At 40.1% G+C, this 14,596-nt stretch overlaps 1 protein-coding gene across 1 annotated transcript; it reads left to right on the forward strand.

The window, feature by feature from the left end:
- The first annotated feature begins 53 nt into the window (after positions 1–53).
- Positions 54–13,900, forward strand: GLT8D1 (glycosyltransferase 8 domain containing 1). The gene is made up of 11 exons (XM_072127256.1): positions 54–182; positions 961–1,007; positions 2,743–2,841; positions 3,208–3,409; positions 5,200–5,305; positions 5,393–5,477; positions 6,006–6,118; positions 8,017–8,183; positions 8,270–8,382; positions 9,486–11,153; positions 11,374–13,900. Exons 2-10 carry the CDS (start codon positions 992–994, stop codon positions 9,674–9,676), a joined length of 1,092 nt encoding a protein of 363 aa, XP_071983357.1. The 5' UTR covers positions 54–182; positions 961–991; the 3' UTR covers positions 9,677–11,153; positions 11,374–13,900.
- Positions 13,901–14,596: the final 696 nt, after the last annotated feature.

The following is a 14,596-nucleotide window of genomic DNA, read 5'->3' on the forward strand; positions in this document are numbered from 1 at the left end:
CAAAAATGGTGGCGGGTGCCTCAGAGCGGTTCTATAGTCATATGGTAAGGCCCTTCTAGTCACGTGACTGGGGATGGGCGTGGCCTGCGGCTGGGTGATTGCTGCTGTTGAGTTGGCAATTCGGCTGCGTGTAGTCGAGTGTTGGGAGGCGGGGCCTGAGCACTGCAGCCGCTCTACATGATGTATGTACTATGTATGCACAATGCATGTATATGTGTGTCATGTATGTACTGGCATGATTATGTATGTATGATACATGTTTCAGGTCTCTCTCATTCTTGGTAGTGTCTGCTCCTTGCTATCTAGTAATCCACTAATGCTTCACAGGGTGTATGATTTATATACTATTTGCATTCATATTTATATCATATATAATACTGCCAATAAATTAACCAATTTGCATAAGGAAGTTTGCATTTCACATCAGTCAATGGGTCAGTAAGCAGCACTACTCCAAAATCTAGGAAACTACAACTCCCAGCATCCCCTATAGTTGCAAGCCAGATTGGTGCTGGTTGTGATGATCGGTTCTGATCAGTGTAAAATCACAAATGTAGCAGAGCTGGAACTGTGTTAGGACATTGTGATATGTTGTGTTATGTGGTTTTTACATGTGGTTGAGGGTAATGACATTTAGATGACACAGATTACATGTATGTACATTGAATATTTGCGGTACAGCTGGTCCCCGACTTAAGAACACACGACTTACAGACGACCCCTAGTTACAAAAGGCCCTCTGGATGTTGGTAATTTACTGTGCTTTAGTCCCAGGCTACAATGATCAGCTGTAACAGTTCTCTAAGGCGTCTGCAATGAAGCTTTATTGTTAATCCTGGTTCTTATGGCAACCCAAAAGTTTTAAATTTGTCGCAGAGACCAAAATAATTTTGGCTGGGGTTACAATTATAAAATATACAATTGACAAATGGATGCTTCTGTTTTGTACTTTTGTTGTAGATTGATAAGGAACAAAGAAATATAATCAAAAATGACATGCCGCAAAGGTAATGTAATATTTAAAATTGTTTATAATATCTTCTTGTCATGCTACACTGTATTTTATGATGTATAACCTCATGATACTAGAGGTCAATGCCAGAGCTGCAATCGCCTAGTATGCAGTCTTTATTTGATGTGCTTATAACGTAAAGGCATTTGTTTAAAGGGCACCTACCACCACGAATCTCGCCCTCGTCCGAGAAGCCGGAGTTCTGCGCATGCGCAGTAACTCCGGCCAAGATGCGCAATCTCGGGAACGAGGCCGGAGTTACTGCGCATGCGCAGAACTCCGGCTTCTCGGACGAGGGCGCGCAGCTGCCAGGAGCTGCGCGCCGAAGATCACAGGGTAGGCGGGGGAAAGCAGCTACTGGGGCGTGGAGTAGCCGCGCCGTGTAGCCTCGTGTCCGGCTACTCCACGCCCCGGTAGCCGCTTAATTAAATTAACATATTAGGGCAATAAAGTTTATACTACGCTAGCGGGGACGTGAGGATTAGCTCTAAAAAGGGCTATCCTCACGTCCCATACATCCACCTACCACCCGATCTACCTTTATAGGTAGATTCGTGGTGGTAGGTGCCCTTTAACATTTAAAGGGGCTGTCTGGGATCAAAGAGTTTTTTATTTTACTGTTGCCCCAAGTGGTGCAAAAATAATATTTAAAGTACTTACTTATGGCCCAACATGGGGGTTTCTTGTCATTATCAGTCTTTGTTAATAAACAGGGGTTCAGTATTGACATCACTGCTGTGTAATACAGGTCACAGGATGTAGAGCAGCACAGTGCCGACCGATGTGATGTCACTGCTGATCCTCTTATCTCTACAGAAACAGGAGGTGTCACGTTAAAGGGATATTGTCATTTCAACACATAATTGGTATTGTTTAAATAACGAAAAGTTACATAAATTTCCAATATACTTTCTGTATCAATTCTTTACGGTTTTCTAGATCTCTGCTTGCTGTCCTTCTATAGAAACCTTCATTGTTTATTTCCAGTGGACAGAAATCTGACCATGGTCACACAGGTGCACGGCTCGGTATAGCACACGGCTCTGATTACTCTTTATGGCATAACAAGTGTGAACTGTATGACCATGGACAGATCTATATCCACTGGAAGTAAACTTAGAAGCTTTCTATAGAAGGACAGCAAGCAGAGATCTAGAAAAAGGTGAGGAATTGATATAGAAAGTATATTGAAAATTGTATTATTTTTCATCATACAAACAATAAAATTCATTATTCTCCAAAGTGGGAATAATACCCCTTTCAACTGGAGTTAAAGGGGTTGTCCACTTTCAGCAAATATTTGATATGATTTGTGTAAGGAAAAGTTATCCAATTTTCCAATATACTTTCTGTATCAATCCCTTGTGGTTTTCTAGACCTCTGCTTGCTGTCCTGCTATAGAAAGCTTCTCTGTTTACTTCCAGTGGGTAGAAATCTGTCCATGGTGATGTGATGGACAGGCAGTTGCACGAGTCGTTATTATCACACAACTCCTATTACTCTCTGTGATAATAACGGGTCGTGCACTTGCGTGTCCTTCACATCACTATGGACAGATTTCTATCCACTGGAAGTAAACATATCAATTAATTGGTAAAAGTGGACAACCCCTTTAAGGACCAAGGTAAGTATATAAGTTCTTTATTAGTTACCGAGAGTTAAAAAAAAAAAAAAAAACTTTTAATATACTATTGTACAGATACTTACATCTTTACGCTCATGTCTCCCAGTGAATATAGCGATTATTGTGTTGGCAGCAGTGGTCTTCCTCCTCATCCTCCATCACAATCTGCTGGGCCTCAGTGATATATTGAAGAGGCAAAGTTCAGGTGAGCGGCATCTTCAGAAACGTCATTACACATGAAACTTTCTTCTCTAGTCTTTCCAGTCACTGGGAGAGATTTATCACTGTATGACAGTTTTGTTGGCGTACAAGGCCTGAAATAATTGCAACAGCCGGCAGGTTGTCTGGGTGCGGACATTCCTGCGCCGCGCCTGCGCACCCGCTATAGCCTGCAACCACTCGGCCGGTTGTAGTGCAGTTCTACGCCAGGCAGGGCCTGAGCCTCCTGTGATGTATCCGGAGCTGACAGGCCGGGCTTTCATCATACACCAGCGCTCGTTACACAGCCGTATGATGAATGTCCCCCTCTATGTTTGCTGTTTATCATCTTTTTTTTTCTTCTGTTATCCAGATGTCAGTCTCGTAGGGTTTCAGCGGATAGATTTCCTTCCAGAAGCTCCAGAGAAGAAGCTTGTGGAGGTCCCTGTGGTTATCACAGCTGTAGAGAATCGACTTGGAGGAGCCATTGCTGCAATCAACAGTATCTCCAGTAATACACAGTCCATTGTCACCTTCTACATTGTGACCATGAATGATACCAAGGAACATCTCAGGTATAACTTCTACCATTTACTATTAACAAGCATTGATTGGAAGTGATACACTGCACAAATAAATTAAAGGGGTTGGCCACTTCACGTCATATTTACCTCGTGTGTGTGTAAGTGGGGGGGGGGGATTATTAAGTAACATATCAATATACATGTATTAATAGATTCCTGTCCATAAAATGGCTGAAGATGGAGGGTCATGTGATCTATCCATGTACAATCACCCTGCCACCACCTTATAATGGTTTTCATGAGTATAAAATAAAGGTCCTGTCAGGGCGATTGTTCATGGACAGATAGAGATCACATGACCCTCCATCTGCGGCCATTTTATGGACAGAATGTCTGACTGATGAGGTAAAAGACAGGAGGCTTCACTTTACATATTAAGAAGGCAGAACAGAACTATCAATACTCAGTTCACAGTACATGTGTCAATAAGGTCTTGGAGGAAATAGTATCACTGAATTTGCTACAAACAGGGAATATTATTCATCAATAAAAGTTACGTTTTACATTGTATAAGAACGATGCACAATTATTGTTAAAACCAATAAGTAGACTCATAACACATACAGTACATGTGGTATCGGTGAGTGTGTAGTGTACACTGTAAATACCCTTAGGTTTAGACCAACACACCCTGCTCATGACACACAGAGTATCTCATGACTCATGTTTTTAGTTGTGGTACTGGTTATGTAAAGAGTTAAATGTGTGTGCCCATGAAAGAAAGTTCACAAATTATTTTTACACAATAAAGATCATATTTAACCCCCTTATTTTACAACTTTAGTCAGTTTTATTGCTGTTTTAGCTCATTGAGGTTCAGTTTAAAATTCCAGAGTGTGGATGGGAACTCTCTAAGCAGACACTTCATGATCCCTCTGTGCTATGAGATACTGTGTGCTGACAATGTGCTTAGATTATCAGGGTACAGGTTTATTAACAGCAGTAGTGAAGGGTGGCACAGTGAAGTAACGGATTAACATCCAAAGTGGGTGCAGACTCAGTCCCAGGGACTCCAAATGAAGAAAGCAGGCGAGCAGCACTCCATGAAGATTAGTAGTTTATTTCACAAGTGGAATATGCAACGTTTCAGCTAGCTCAATGTAGCCATTCTCAAGCTTGAGAATGGCTACCTTTAGCTGGCTGAAACGCTGCATATTCCAATCATCTTCACAGAGTGCTGCTCGCCTGCTTTATTCATAGGGTTATATCCATGAGATGGATATAACACACAATGAAACCCTGTTAATTCAGCTATAACACACACAGTCAGCTCTGCTATATGGCTCCTTCCACTGCTATAAAGATCTTATCTTGCCTGTAGCTTGTAGAGTAAGCCTGTGAACGCTACTGCTTTCCGGTAGGAGATGTCTGTGTGTGAGCTCGTCTTGTAATGGAGGAGGAGGGACAGAGATCACACTGCATCGTGCAGACAGAAGAAGCTATTCATGAGAAGAATCCGACCATAATCACAAGATTTACTATCAGAGCCCGGGCAACTAAAATTGTATACACCAGGACTGATAGAGACAGATTGGAATTAGATCTGTAATATGATGTATTTTTGTTAATAACAGTAAATTTGAGAATGAGTATATTTAAGTATCTTGTCTTATTGGGGATACCACTTTAAATAGCAGGGAATCCTGCTGACATCACACCGGAAGTTTTATTATTTACATTTTTTTTAATTAAAGATTTTTCTGCAAATTATGGTCTAAAAGCAACCGGAAAAGTGAAAAAGCAGATACAGTTTACTGATGACTTTTATTACTCTTCTATAGGACCTGGATTAGTGAATCTAAGCTTAAAAATGTCAAGTACAAAATTCTGGACTTTGATCCTCAGGTCCTTGAGGGGAAAATCCGAGCAGATGAGCGTGTAAAACCTGTAAGTAGATGTGGAATATGCTGAATAGTCTGTATCTAGACAGACATGTTTTACATCATATTATCTCTTTTATTTATATCTCCTCAGTTAACATTTGCAAGATTCTACCTCCCTGATTTGATCCCTGGAGTAGAGAAAGTAATTTATCTGGATGATGATGTCATTGTACAAGGTACAATCAACTTTTTTTTTTTTTTACATTCAAATCTATCCTGGGTCATTATACTGCTGAATTTATTCCAAAAGGTAACAAGTTTAGACAGGCTAGATTACACTCTGTGTGGTTTACACCAGAGGCGACAGGGCTTTTTTACTATGAGAACTATCAATCTGTGGAATAGCCTGCCTAAGGCGCTGGGCACAGCAGGGACAGCAGAGAGCTTCAAACTCTTTTCACACCTAAATAACATTGATGGATATTTTATATAGAATTGTTTACCCTAAATCCCTTCCTTATCCAATCCCTTCCCTTCCTTGGTTGAACTTGATGGATGTGTGTCTTTTTTCGACCCTAGAAACTATGATCCTATGATATGTGGCGTTCATTTTATTAGAGCAAATCTGTCTGACAGCAAATATAGAGCATCTTTTCTTATCACTCTGTGTGATGTTGCTCTTTTATTCCTCATGGAAATGTATCTAACAAAAAAATCAAACATTTCTTTTCCTATTTGTAATTTAAAAACTTTGTTTAATTTAGGTGACATTGTAGAACTCTACAAAACCCCAATAAAGGTCGGACATGCAGCAGCATTCTCTGAGGATTGTGATTCCGTCACCTCGAAGTACCTGGTCAGAGGAGCCGGGAGTCAGGTATAACAAGACTTTGTAACCATGATGTGATCAGCGCCCTGTCACAAGGCAATAATTAATTACGCTGAATTCCATGTATATACATATTTGATAGGAGATGCAAACTATATGTAATTCCATATCACAGGAATCAAGAGACCCCAGAGATTGCAATATAGTGATAAGCCACACACAAGATGTGCCTGATGTGCCAAACCAACCAGTACCACCCATCCATGTAATTTGAGGCTCCTCAATTTCTCCATGATGGCAAATGTAGAGATTAAGTTGTTGGGTTTTGTTTGTTGTACACAACAATACAATACAATACAATACAATACAATACAATACTAAAAGCTTTATTAAACCCTGAGGAAATAGTGTTTTGTTCTTGGGAAGATAACCTGCTGTCAGGGGTGTCCGGCTATCCCATCCCTCCCTTGTATTTGGTACATGTATGTTTCAGGTGTTGTGCAGAGTTGGCCATGACTTATGTCTAGCATTACATGCTCCATTTTATCATATATGTTGGTTTTTGTGCACTAAGACACATCTGTAGAGTGTATGTAAGGCTTGATGTTATTGCACTTTTTAAAAAGGTGACCCCCCCAACCCCAAAGTCCAGTCTATGTTACAGATTCTGTAACGTGCAGGACTTTAAACCTGTCATTATTCTAAATTAAAGGAAGTCTGAAAAACCTGGTTTCCAGAGTCTCACAACCATCCCCTTTATGTCTTTCTGGCCACTTTAAGATTAAAAGTTTTGTTTTAAGAAATACTTTGTGAACATGCAATAAGCTATTGGAACCTGTCCTCAATGAAAAATGACCTTCGTGATGACAGGTTCCATTTCTTACTGCAGTACTGAAGAGCTATATCCTCTCAGTTACAGCACAGTGTCCTAAACTGCCAAATTATGTGGGATTGTGGCTCCGGGACACCATGCAGTGACGGAGGGGGCTGGATCCCCTATGTTCTACACAATAAATCCATACCCCCTCAGTCACGTGATGGAAAGAAGCGCCCACTCATGGGAGGGGACTTTGTGTCTTCACATCAATAAAATGCAACATTGCCAAGTCCCTCGAATGGCTTGAATTTTCTATGAAATGGTGCAAAAGAAACATACAGAACATATAGAACACTATATTTGAGTAAAAGGGTTCATATCGGCTACATTAAAGGGAACCTGGCCCAATAAACCACTAGCAGTATGATGTCAAGCCACTTACATCAAGTGAGATGTAAATTGGTTTTATGAAGTCAAGGAGGTGTACATAATAGCAGAGTCAAGCTCTCCCTGCCTTATAACACCCTTCACTGTAATTGACAGTCCTGTGTTCATTGATCAGTTGGATCATTGATCAAATCTACTAAAGTCCGGTGATGTCAATCTCAGGAGAGGAGGTGTTCAGAGACAGGGAGAGCTTGATTTAACTCTCTGCCTCCCTGACTTTATACATCTAGCTTACATCTCACTTCAAAGTTGATTTTCTGGATGATGCCACCGCACTGGGCCATGATAGAAACAGGATTTAGAAGCTGTTCAACTTCTTGACAACATCCTGGTAGTGGTTTATTAGGTCAATTTCAATTTCATTAGGTCAATTTCAATTTTTTGACCAGTTCCCTTTAACACACGCATAAAGTAGTATAAAAGACACAGAACTAGACTGCACTGGCACAAGTGGAAGGAGGAACCTACCAAGAAGGGCAGGATATCGGAGAGCATAGCGATTAGTGTTTATTTTAGGCAAGACTAAACAGGTTTCGCGATATGTGATCCTAAACCACAGGTCCATAAGGACTTGTAGTTGGTTTATGGTCCCAAATCGACCTGACAGGTCCTCTTTAAGATTGAGAGTTTTTTCTTTTTATAAAAAAAAAATACTTTTCGACACACACCTTTTCTTTTACAGTACAATTACATTGGATATTTTGACTACAAGAAGGAGACCATCAGGAAGCTGGGCATGAAGGCTAGCACCTGCTCTTTTAACCCGGGCGTCTTTGTTGCCAATCTAACAGAATGGAGGCGGCAGAATATTACCAGGCAGCTTGAGAAATGGATGGAATTGGATGTGGAGTTAGTATCGTATATGGCAACATATTTCTGTAGCAAAATGAGAGATTTCTGCAGTTTATTGATTTTGTGACTTTGTTTTGTTACAGGGAAGAACTGTACAGCAAGACCCTCGCCGGCAGCATCACAGCACCCCCACTACTCATTGTGTTCTACAAGATGCACTCAAGTATTGACCCAATGTGGCACGTCAGGCACTTGGGTAAGTCTCCGAATCCTTACATATTTACCGGCCAAGAGCGAACCTTAGATAGCCAATCTTAACGGAGCCTAATGTGTATAATGTGAGGGGCTTAAAGGGGTTGTCCACTTTCAGTAAATAATTGAAAGTGTTTATGTAACGTTTATACAATTTTACAATATACTTTCTGTATCAATTCCTCATGGTTTTCTAGATCTCTGCTTGCTGTCATTCTTTACGAAGCTTCATTGTTTACTTCCCTTGGAATAAAGCTGGTCCATGGTCATGTGATGTCACATGGTGCACGGCTTGTTTTATCACACAACACTGAATTACTCTCTGTGATATAAAGGGGTAGAGATGACCAGACCTGAATTTCCCATTTGGGTGTGCCTGACATGACCCAGACATATTGCCACATCGGCTGTCAGACAACCAATCAAGCATATTAACGCCCATAGCTACTAGCCACAGCTGTGATTGGAAAAGAGGGACACCAGCACTTCCTGAATGAGAAGTTCCGCTCATCTCTAATAACTAGCAGTGCACCTGTGTGACATCACATGACCAGAGACTGGTTTCCATCCATAGAAAGTAAAAAATGAAGCGTCCCGTTGAATGACAGCAAGCAGAGTTTTAGAAAAATGTGAGGAATTGATACAGAAAGTCTACTGGAAAATTGTGTAATGAAAAGTTATACAAACAATATCAATTATATGCTGAAAGTGAACAACCCCTTTTAAAATGTGTAGATCATACCTATGGAAGAGGGTCATCATTTACAGAATTCCTAAAGGTATTCATATGTTCCTTTCTTTACTTCCGGCATACGGTACTGTAAGCCTCAGTAAATTTTAGGCAGTATCGGCTTTTTAACCTGTCTGCACATTGTACATGGTGTCCAATCTGTTCAGCTCCTCCTGCTCTATAACAATCTCCATGCTGATTAAAAAAAAAATTAACTGTTCAAAGTAAATAAAGAGAAATTTTTTGTTTTAACTGTGGGACTTTTATGGACCGGTCCTGAGCCATCGCCAGCTCCTAAGGGCCAAGTGTGCAACACACTGAGAAAGATATTTAAATTGAGGATTACACTTCAATGACATTGATTACCTTTATTTTAGGTTCCAGTACTGGGAAGCGCTATTCCTTTCAGTTTGTGAATGCTGCCAGGCTTCTTCACTGGAATGGACATTTTAAACCTTGGGGACGAGCAGCCTCCTATTCTGAAATTTGGGAGAAATGGTATATTCCTGACCCCACTGGAAAGTTTTCCATCATTAGAAGACATACAGAAGCTGAGAGAGAAAAATAAGGGAGTCGGACTGACCTGGAAATCTCTTGCACGGTCACGGTGCATGGGCGAGCAGTATTTTCTCAGGAATCTGCAGCTGAAAGCTATTTTATTTTTAAATTGCTGTTACAAGAAAGACTACAATGGAGCCTGGTCCTCCTCAGTGTTTTGGGACTTTTTTTTGGATTTATTATGTATTATCCTAAAGTGTTTCATCCCATTTACCAGTCAGTGGTTGCCCTTACATTATTAGTCCATCACTATCTGCTTGTCAGTATATAGTGTATGAGGTATCTGGCTGGAACAGTTCTCTACATTTTTTTATTTTTTTTTTCAAAAATTGGTTATTCTCTTCACCTCCCACAAGGATTGTGTTTATGGAAGTGGGGTGGTGACTACATTTTGTTTCATACAGATAAAACTTGTTAGGGGAGATCTACAAATCAAAATGAAAAAAAAAACAAACAAAAAACACACTTCGTCCATTAAAAAAAGGGATCTTAAAGGGATTATGGAGGGAAGTTATAAACTTGGCTGTGTAATGACACTTTGCATGGATAACTGAGGCCATCTTTGGGACATAGAAGTGTCATAGTTTCAGTATCTTGTAATGATGAATTCCTGGGTTCTGTGGTCTTTAGTTCATCATTGCATCACACTATTAGAGGGAACCTGTCATCAAGGCATGTTCCAATAGCTTATTGTATGTTCATTTCAAAATTACCTTTTTTTTTTTTTTACACGATGCTTTAAAATTATTCTGCAGTTTGACAAAGGCATTTTAAAATGAACATACAACAATAAGCTATTGGAACATGTCATCATCTTTGAACAATGACCATCTTGATGACAGGTTTCCTTTTTTGCTGTGGCAGTGAAGAGCTGTAGGCTCTCTCAGCACAGTGCCCTAAAATGCTAGATTATGGATGTGCATACAGGCATTGTAGTTCAGATTACCATCCTGTGACTTAGGGGGCTGGATCTCTGCAGGATAGATCCAGATCTCCTAGGTCATGGTGTAGGAGCCACTCACAGGATTATGTGACTCAGAGTCGTCACATCGATAAAAGGCGCTTAAACTATAACACTACCAAGTCCCTGTAATGGCTTCAATCTATGAAACGGTGCAATAAGGGATATTCATTATGATTACTGGTATTATTTATTTTTAGAACACCACTATATTTGAGAAAAGGGGTTCATATAGGTTACATTACAAGCACAAAGAAGTACAAAAGACACTAAACTAGAGGAAGGAGGACCCAAGGGCTCGCAATATTTATGGGAGGGTATAGCAGGGAGCGTAGCAATGGGGTTGTTTATTGTAGGCAATTCTAATGGGTTTTAGGATTTAGGAAGTGGATGTACACCATTCAGTAAATATACTGTCATGTTTAACCCCTTTAAGGGTTCTACAGTGAAGTAGTATAATTCTGCCACAAAGTCAAAGGTGGTATTAACTCAGACTAGATCCAAACTAGACATACATCAGATTTAGGCCCGTTCCACACTTGCGAGTGTGATGCGATGAACTCGCATCACACTCACAACGCATGCTGCCGGGAACGCACGGCCCGAACGCTGCACAACGGGAGTGAACTGACATGCTGAGTTCACTCCCGGTGGGCAGCGTTCGGGCCGTGCGTTCCCGGCAGCATGCGTTGCAAGTGTGATGCGAGTTCATCGCATCACACTCGCAAGTGTGGAACGGGCCTTAGGGCTCTTTCACACTGGCGTTGTTTTTCATGTTCATGGTTCAGTAATTTTCGCAGATGCCTCACTGAGCCATTGTTTTCAATTTTTTTATTTCGTTTTTTTCCCACTGATCCGATGTCAGTGAAAGAAAACCTGTCAAATTTTTACTAGGATGCAGATCATAGAAGGCCATGGGGGTCATTTATCCTCATTTTTATTCCTGTTGTTTCTTTCTTTTTTGAGATATTTTTGGTGCATCACAATTTTTGCGCCTTTTTGGGAACATTTGGAAAAATCCGCCTGACATTTGTTTTCATCAGTAAGACACATTTATATTCTATTCCAGATGTGCTAAATTTCGCAAATGACATTTATTTCAAATTGTCTAAAATGTGCAACATTTTTTGGCGCAAAAAAAAAAACTCCAGACGAAACCATACTTAAGGAAAACTTAGAAAATGGAAAGAAATGACTTGTGACATTTGTAGCAAATGTCTCATAAAGGGATCTGAGAAAAAAAAAAAACATTTAACACAAGGAAAAAGTGGGATTGATAAATTACGAAGGAAGCAGACGGGAAAAAACGACAAACAAAAACAAGCGAAAACAAACGGAAGTTACACAAAAAACGGAATCACAGAGGAGACGCCAGTGTGAATCCGCCCTTACTCTCCAGCGTCTGTTAAAACAAATCTGGTGCATTTTTAGGTTGCCTAGTCTGAGTTTACAATCCTTAAAGGGGTTTTCCTCTAAACAAGTTAGGTCCGATCAGTGGAAGAATTGTCGGCAATGGAGCAACCCAGCCATGTACGACCGGCTGATCGGCCCATCTTGGGGTACGACGGAGATACATCCCATGTGGATAGGGCCTAACTTGTTTTATGGGAAAAACCCCTTTAAGGGATAAAGTACATGACCGTGGTCAGTCATCATGGACCATGTGTTGGCTGGATTTCATGTACTGATCATCATAGTGATATATAATCATGATTAGTTTGGCGCCACAGTTCCGTAGAAGAAGGGGACTCCTTGTATTATATATGACACAAGCTTTCCCTTCCTCTGCACTGTTGTAACTCTGTGAAATCTGGCCAAGACATGGTCCATTGTTCATGGACCATCCACATCTTACATAGGATACGAAAAATAAGATGATGCAAGGAAACACAGATTCTTCATGAACCGCAAAGAACTGGGTCCATTCCATTTATATTAAGGAGCCATTTTTATTCACAGAAACATATAAATTGTTTGATCCTAAATATATCCTCCATTACTGCATTGTAACAAATCCATATTCTCTCCTTGCCATAAAGATGGATTCATTGTGCAAGCATGGTTCTTCCTCCTGGCATCTACATGGGCACAGCACCTTTGGTTGCAGTAAGTTTTTGCTTTCATGATGAGGTTTTATGCATATCTGTGTATAAGGAATATACTTGGCTGTTCACTTCATAAGTGTCATGACCAGTAAAAGTCTGTGAATTTATTGGTCAAGTGATCAATTTATGGATCATAAATCGCTCTTTGTTGATAAGACTCTTATTGTTGCATTGTTCAGTTCTCTTTGGTTGTAAGATCCCGATGGCATTTACATGGCATAATCTATTGGGCTTATGGGACCCACCACTTGTAGGAGGTAGATGTCTATAACATTTTCCCATTGAATGTTTACTACAAATATATAGTGATCATGTGCAAGGCTTTGTTGGATTTAAAGTGCAATGAAGGTCAAGTGGCCTTTGAGACTTGTGTATTCCCTGCCATATGCAATTTTTTTAGAAATTTCAAAGGTATGTTTGCAAATCCTCCTATAGATCACTGTTGTATCAAGTTTAATAATCATCCCTTATACACAGGAAAGAAGATCTGATCCATGGAGGTCCAGCTTTTGAGACCCCCCACTCATTCGCAATTGATGAAGCAGCAGGTTGATGATGCGTCCTGCCCCTCCATTCAATACTAACAAAAAATTGTAAATTGTAGAGTACAGTATTCCCATTCACTCTCCCATAATATTGAATGGAGCAGCAGGAGACATGCTCAACCTACCACTCCATCAATCGCTGAGGATAGCGATCAGCAGTCAGGTCACCACCAGTCATATTGTTATGCCCAGGGGATAACAATCAAATTTGGTGCAACCCCTTTTATTATGTGATTATTTGACTTGACCGAGACACCACACTGGGTAGATCCATCAGGGGAAAGAGTGATCATTCAATCAGCAAGAAGCCAAAAGAGTAACATGGTCCCTTTGTTCTCAGGTTTGGTGGGAGTACTAGTATTGGTTAGTTTGAAACAGATTAGTTTTTAGCATATGCCTTCTGTATTGTTTATGTGCTATTACTATGCCATCTGTCCTCAGAACCGCTTTGAGCCCATTGAAAGATTTTTGTTTTTGCAGTATGCTGCCATTTTGCTGCTAGCCAACTACGTGAACTTGTCAGATGTTATTCATCACTGTATTGTACTTTGAACCACTTTTTATTTTAACCTGCGCCCTATGATTTATTGCACACAGAATTCTATATAAAGTAGTAAAACTCGTGTTTGCCGTTCCGTGCATTTGCTGTACTGAGGTGCTATTGACTATAAGAGAAGAACTCTTCACAATAAATAGAAGAAAACATGTTTTATTGCATACATCTAACACTCCAGTAGATTTTCATTACCCCCCAACATATGGCAGAAAGTATGTAGGGGAGTCTATCAGCACCGATCTGGAAAGGGGGAGTATTACATACAAAATTTAGCAAACGCTCATCAAAAATGTTTGCATTTTACACTTTTATAGAAATTTTTATTTTAAAAGCAATGTAGAAATGAAATTTAGTGACCAAACAGCATGCAGCAATCAGTATATACACGTTGTGTTAAATGTTACTATTAAACTTGGGTTTAGGATTTTTTTGGGTTTGGGTTTTTGAAGACAAAAAAATATATATATATATTTTAATGGACATTACACCATTTGTTTTACCTTACTGTCAGAAAAGGGAAATGTGGTTTGGATAGGACCTGCAGGTATTCTATGGGGGAACAAGTTTTCTGCAGTGTTCCCCAAGTTATCATCCAATTCCACATACGAAATCTGTAATTGTTTTTTTTTTCTTAGTCACAAATTTGGGCACAAAACAAGTCCTGCTCTTGCCAGGTGTAGAAGATATTTTAGAACCTGTTGCAATTTTCACGACTTTAGCGAGTTTTGACTTAAAAATTCCTCTGACCAGCAGAACAAAAAGC

The sequence above is a fragment of the Engystomops pustulosus genome, chromosome 10, assembly GCF_040894005.1.
Source record: "Engystomops pustulosus chromosome 10, aEngPut4.maternal, whole genome shotgun sequence".
In the NCBI taxonomy this organism is placed as follows: Eukaryota; Metazoa; Chordata; class Amphibia; order Anura; family Leptodactylidae; genus Engystomops; species Engystomops pustulosus.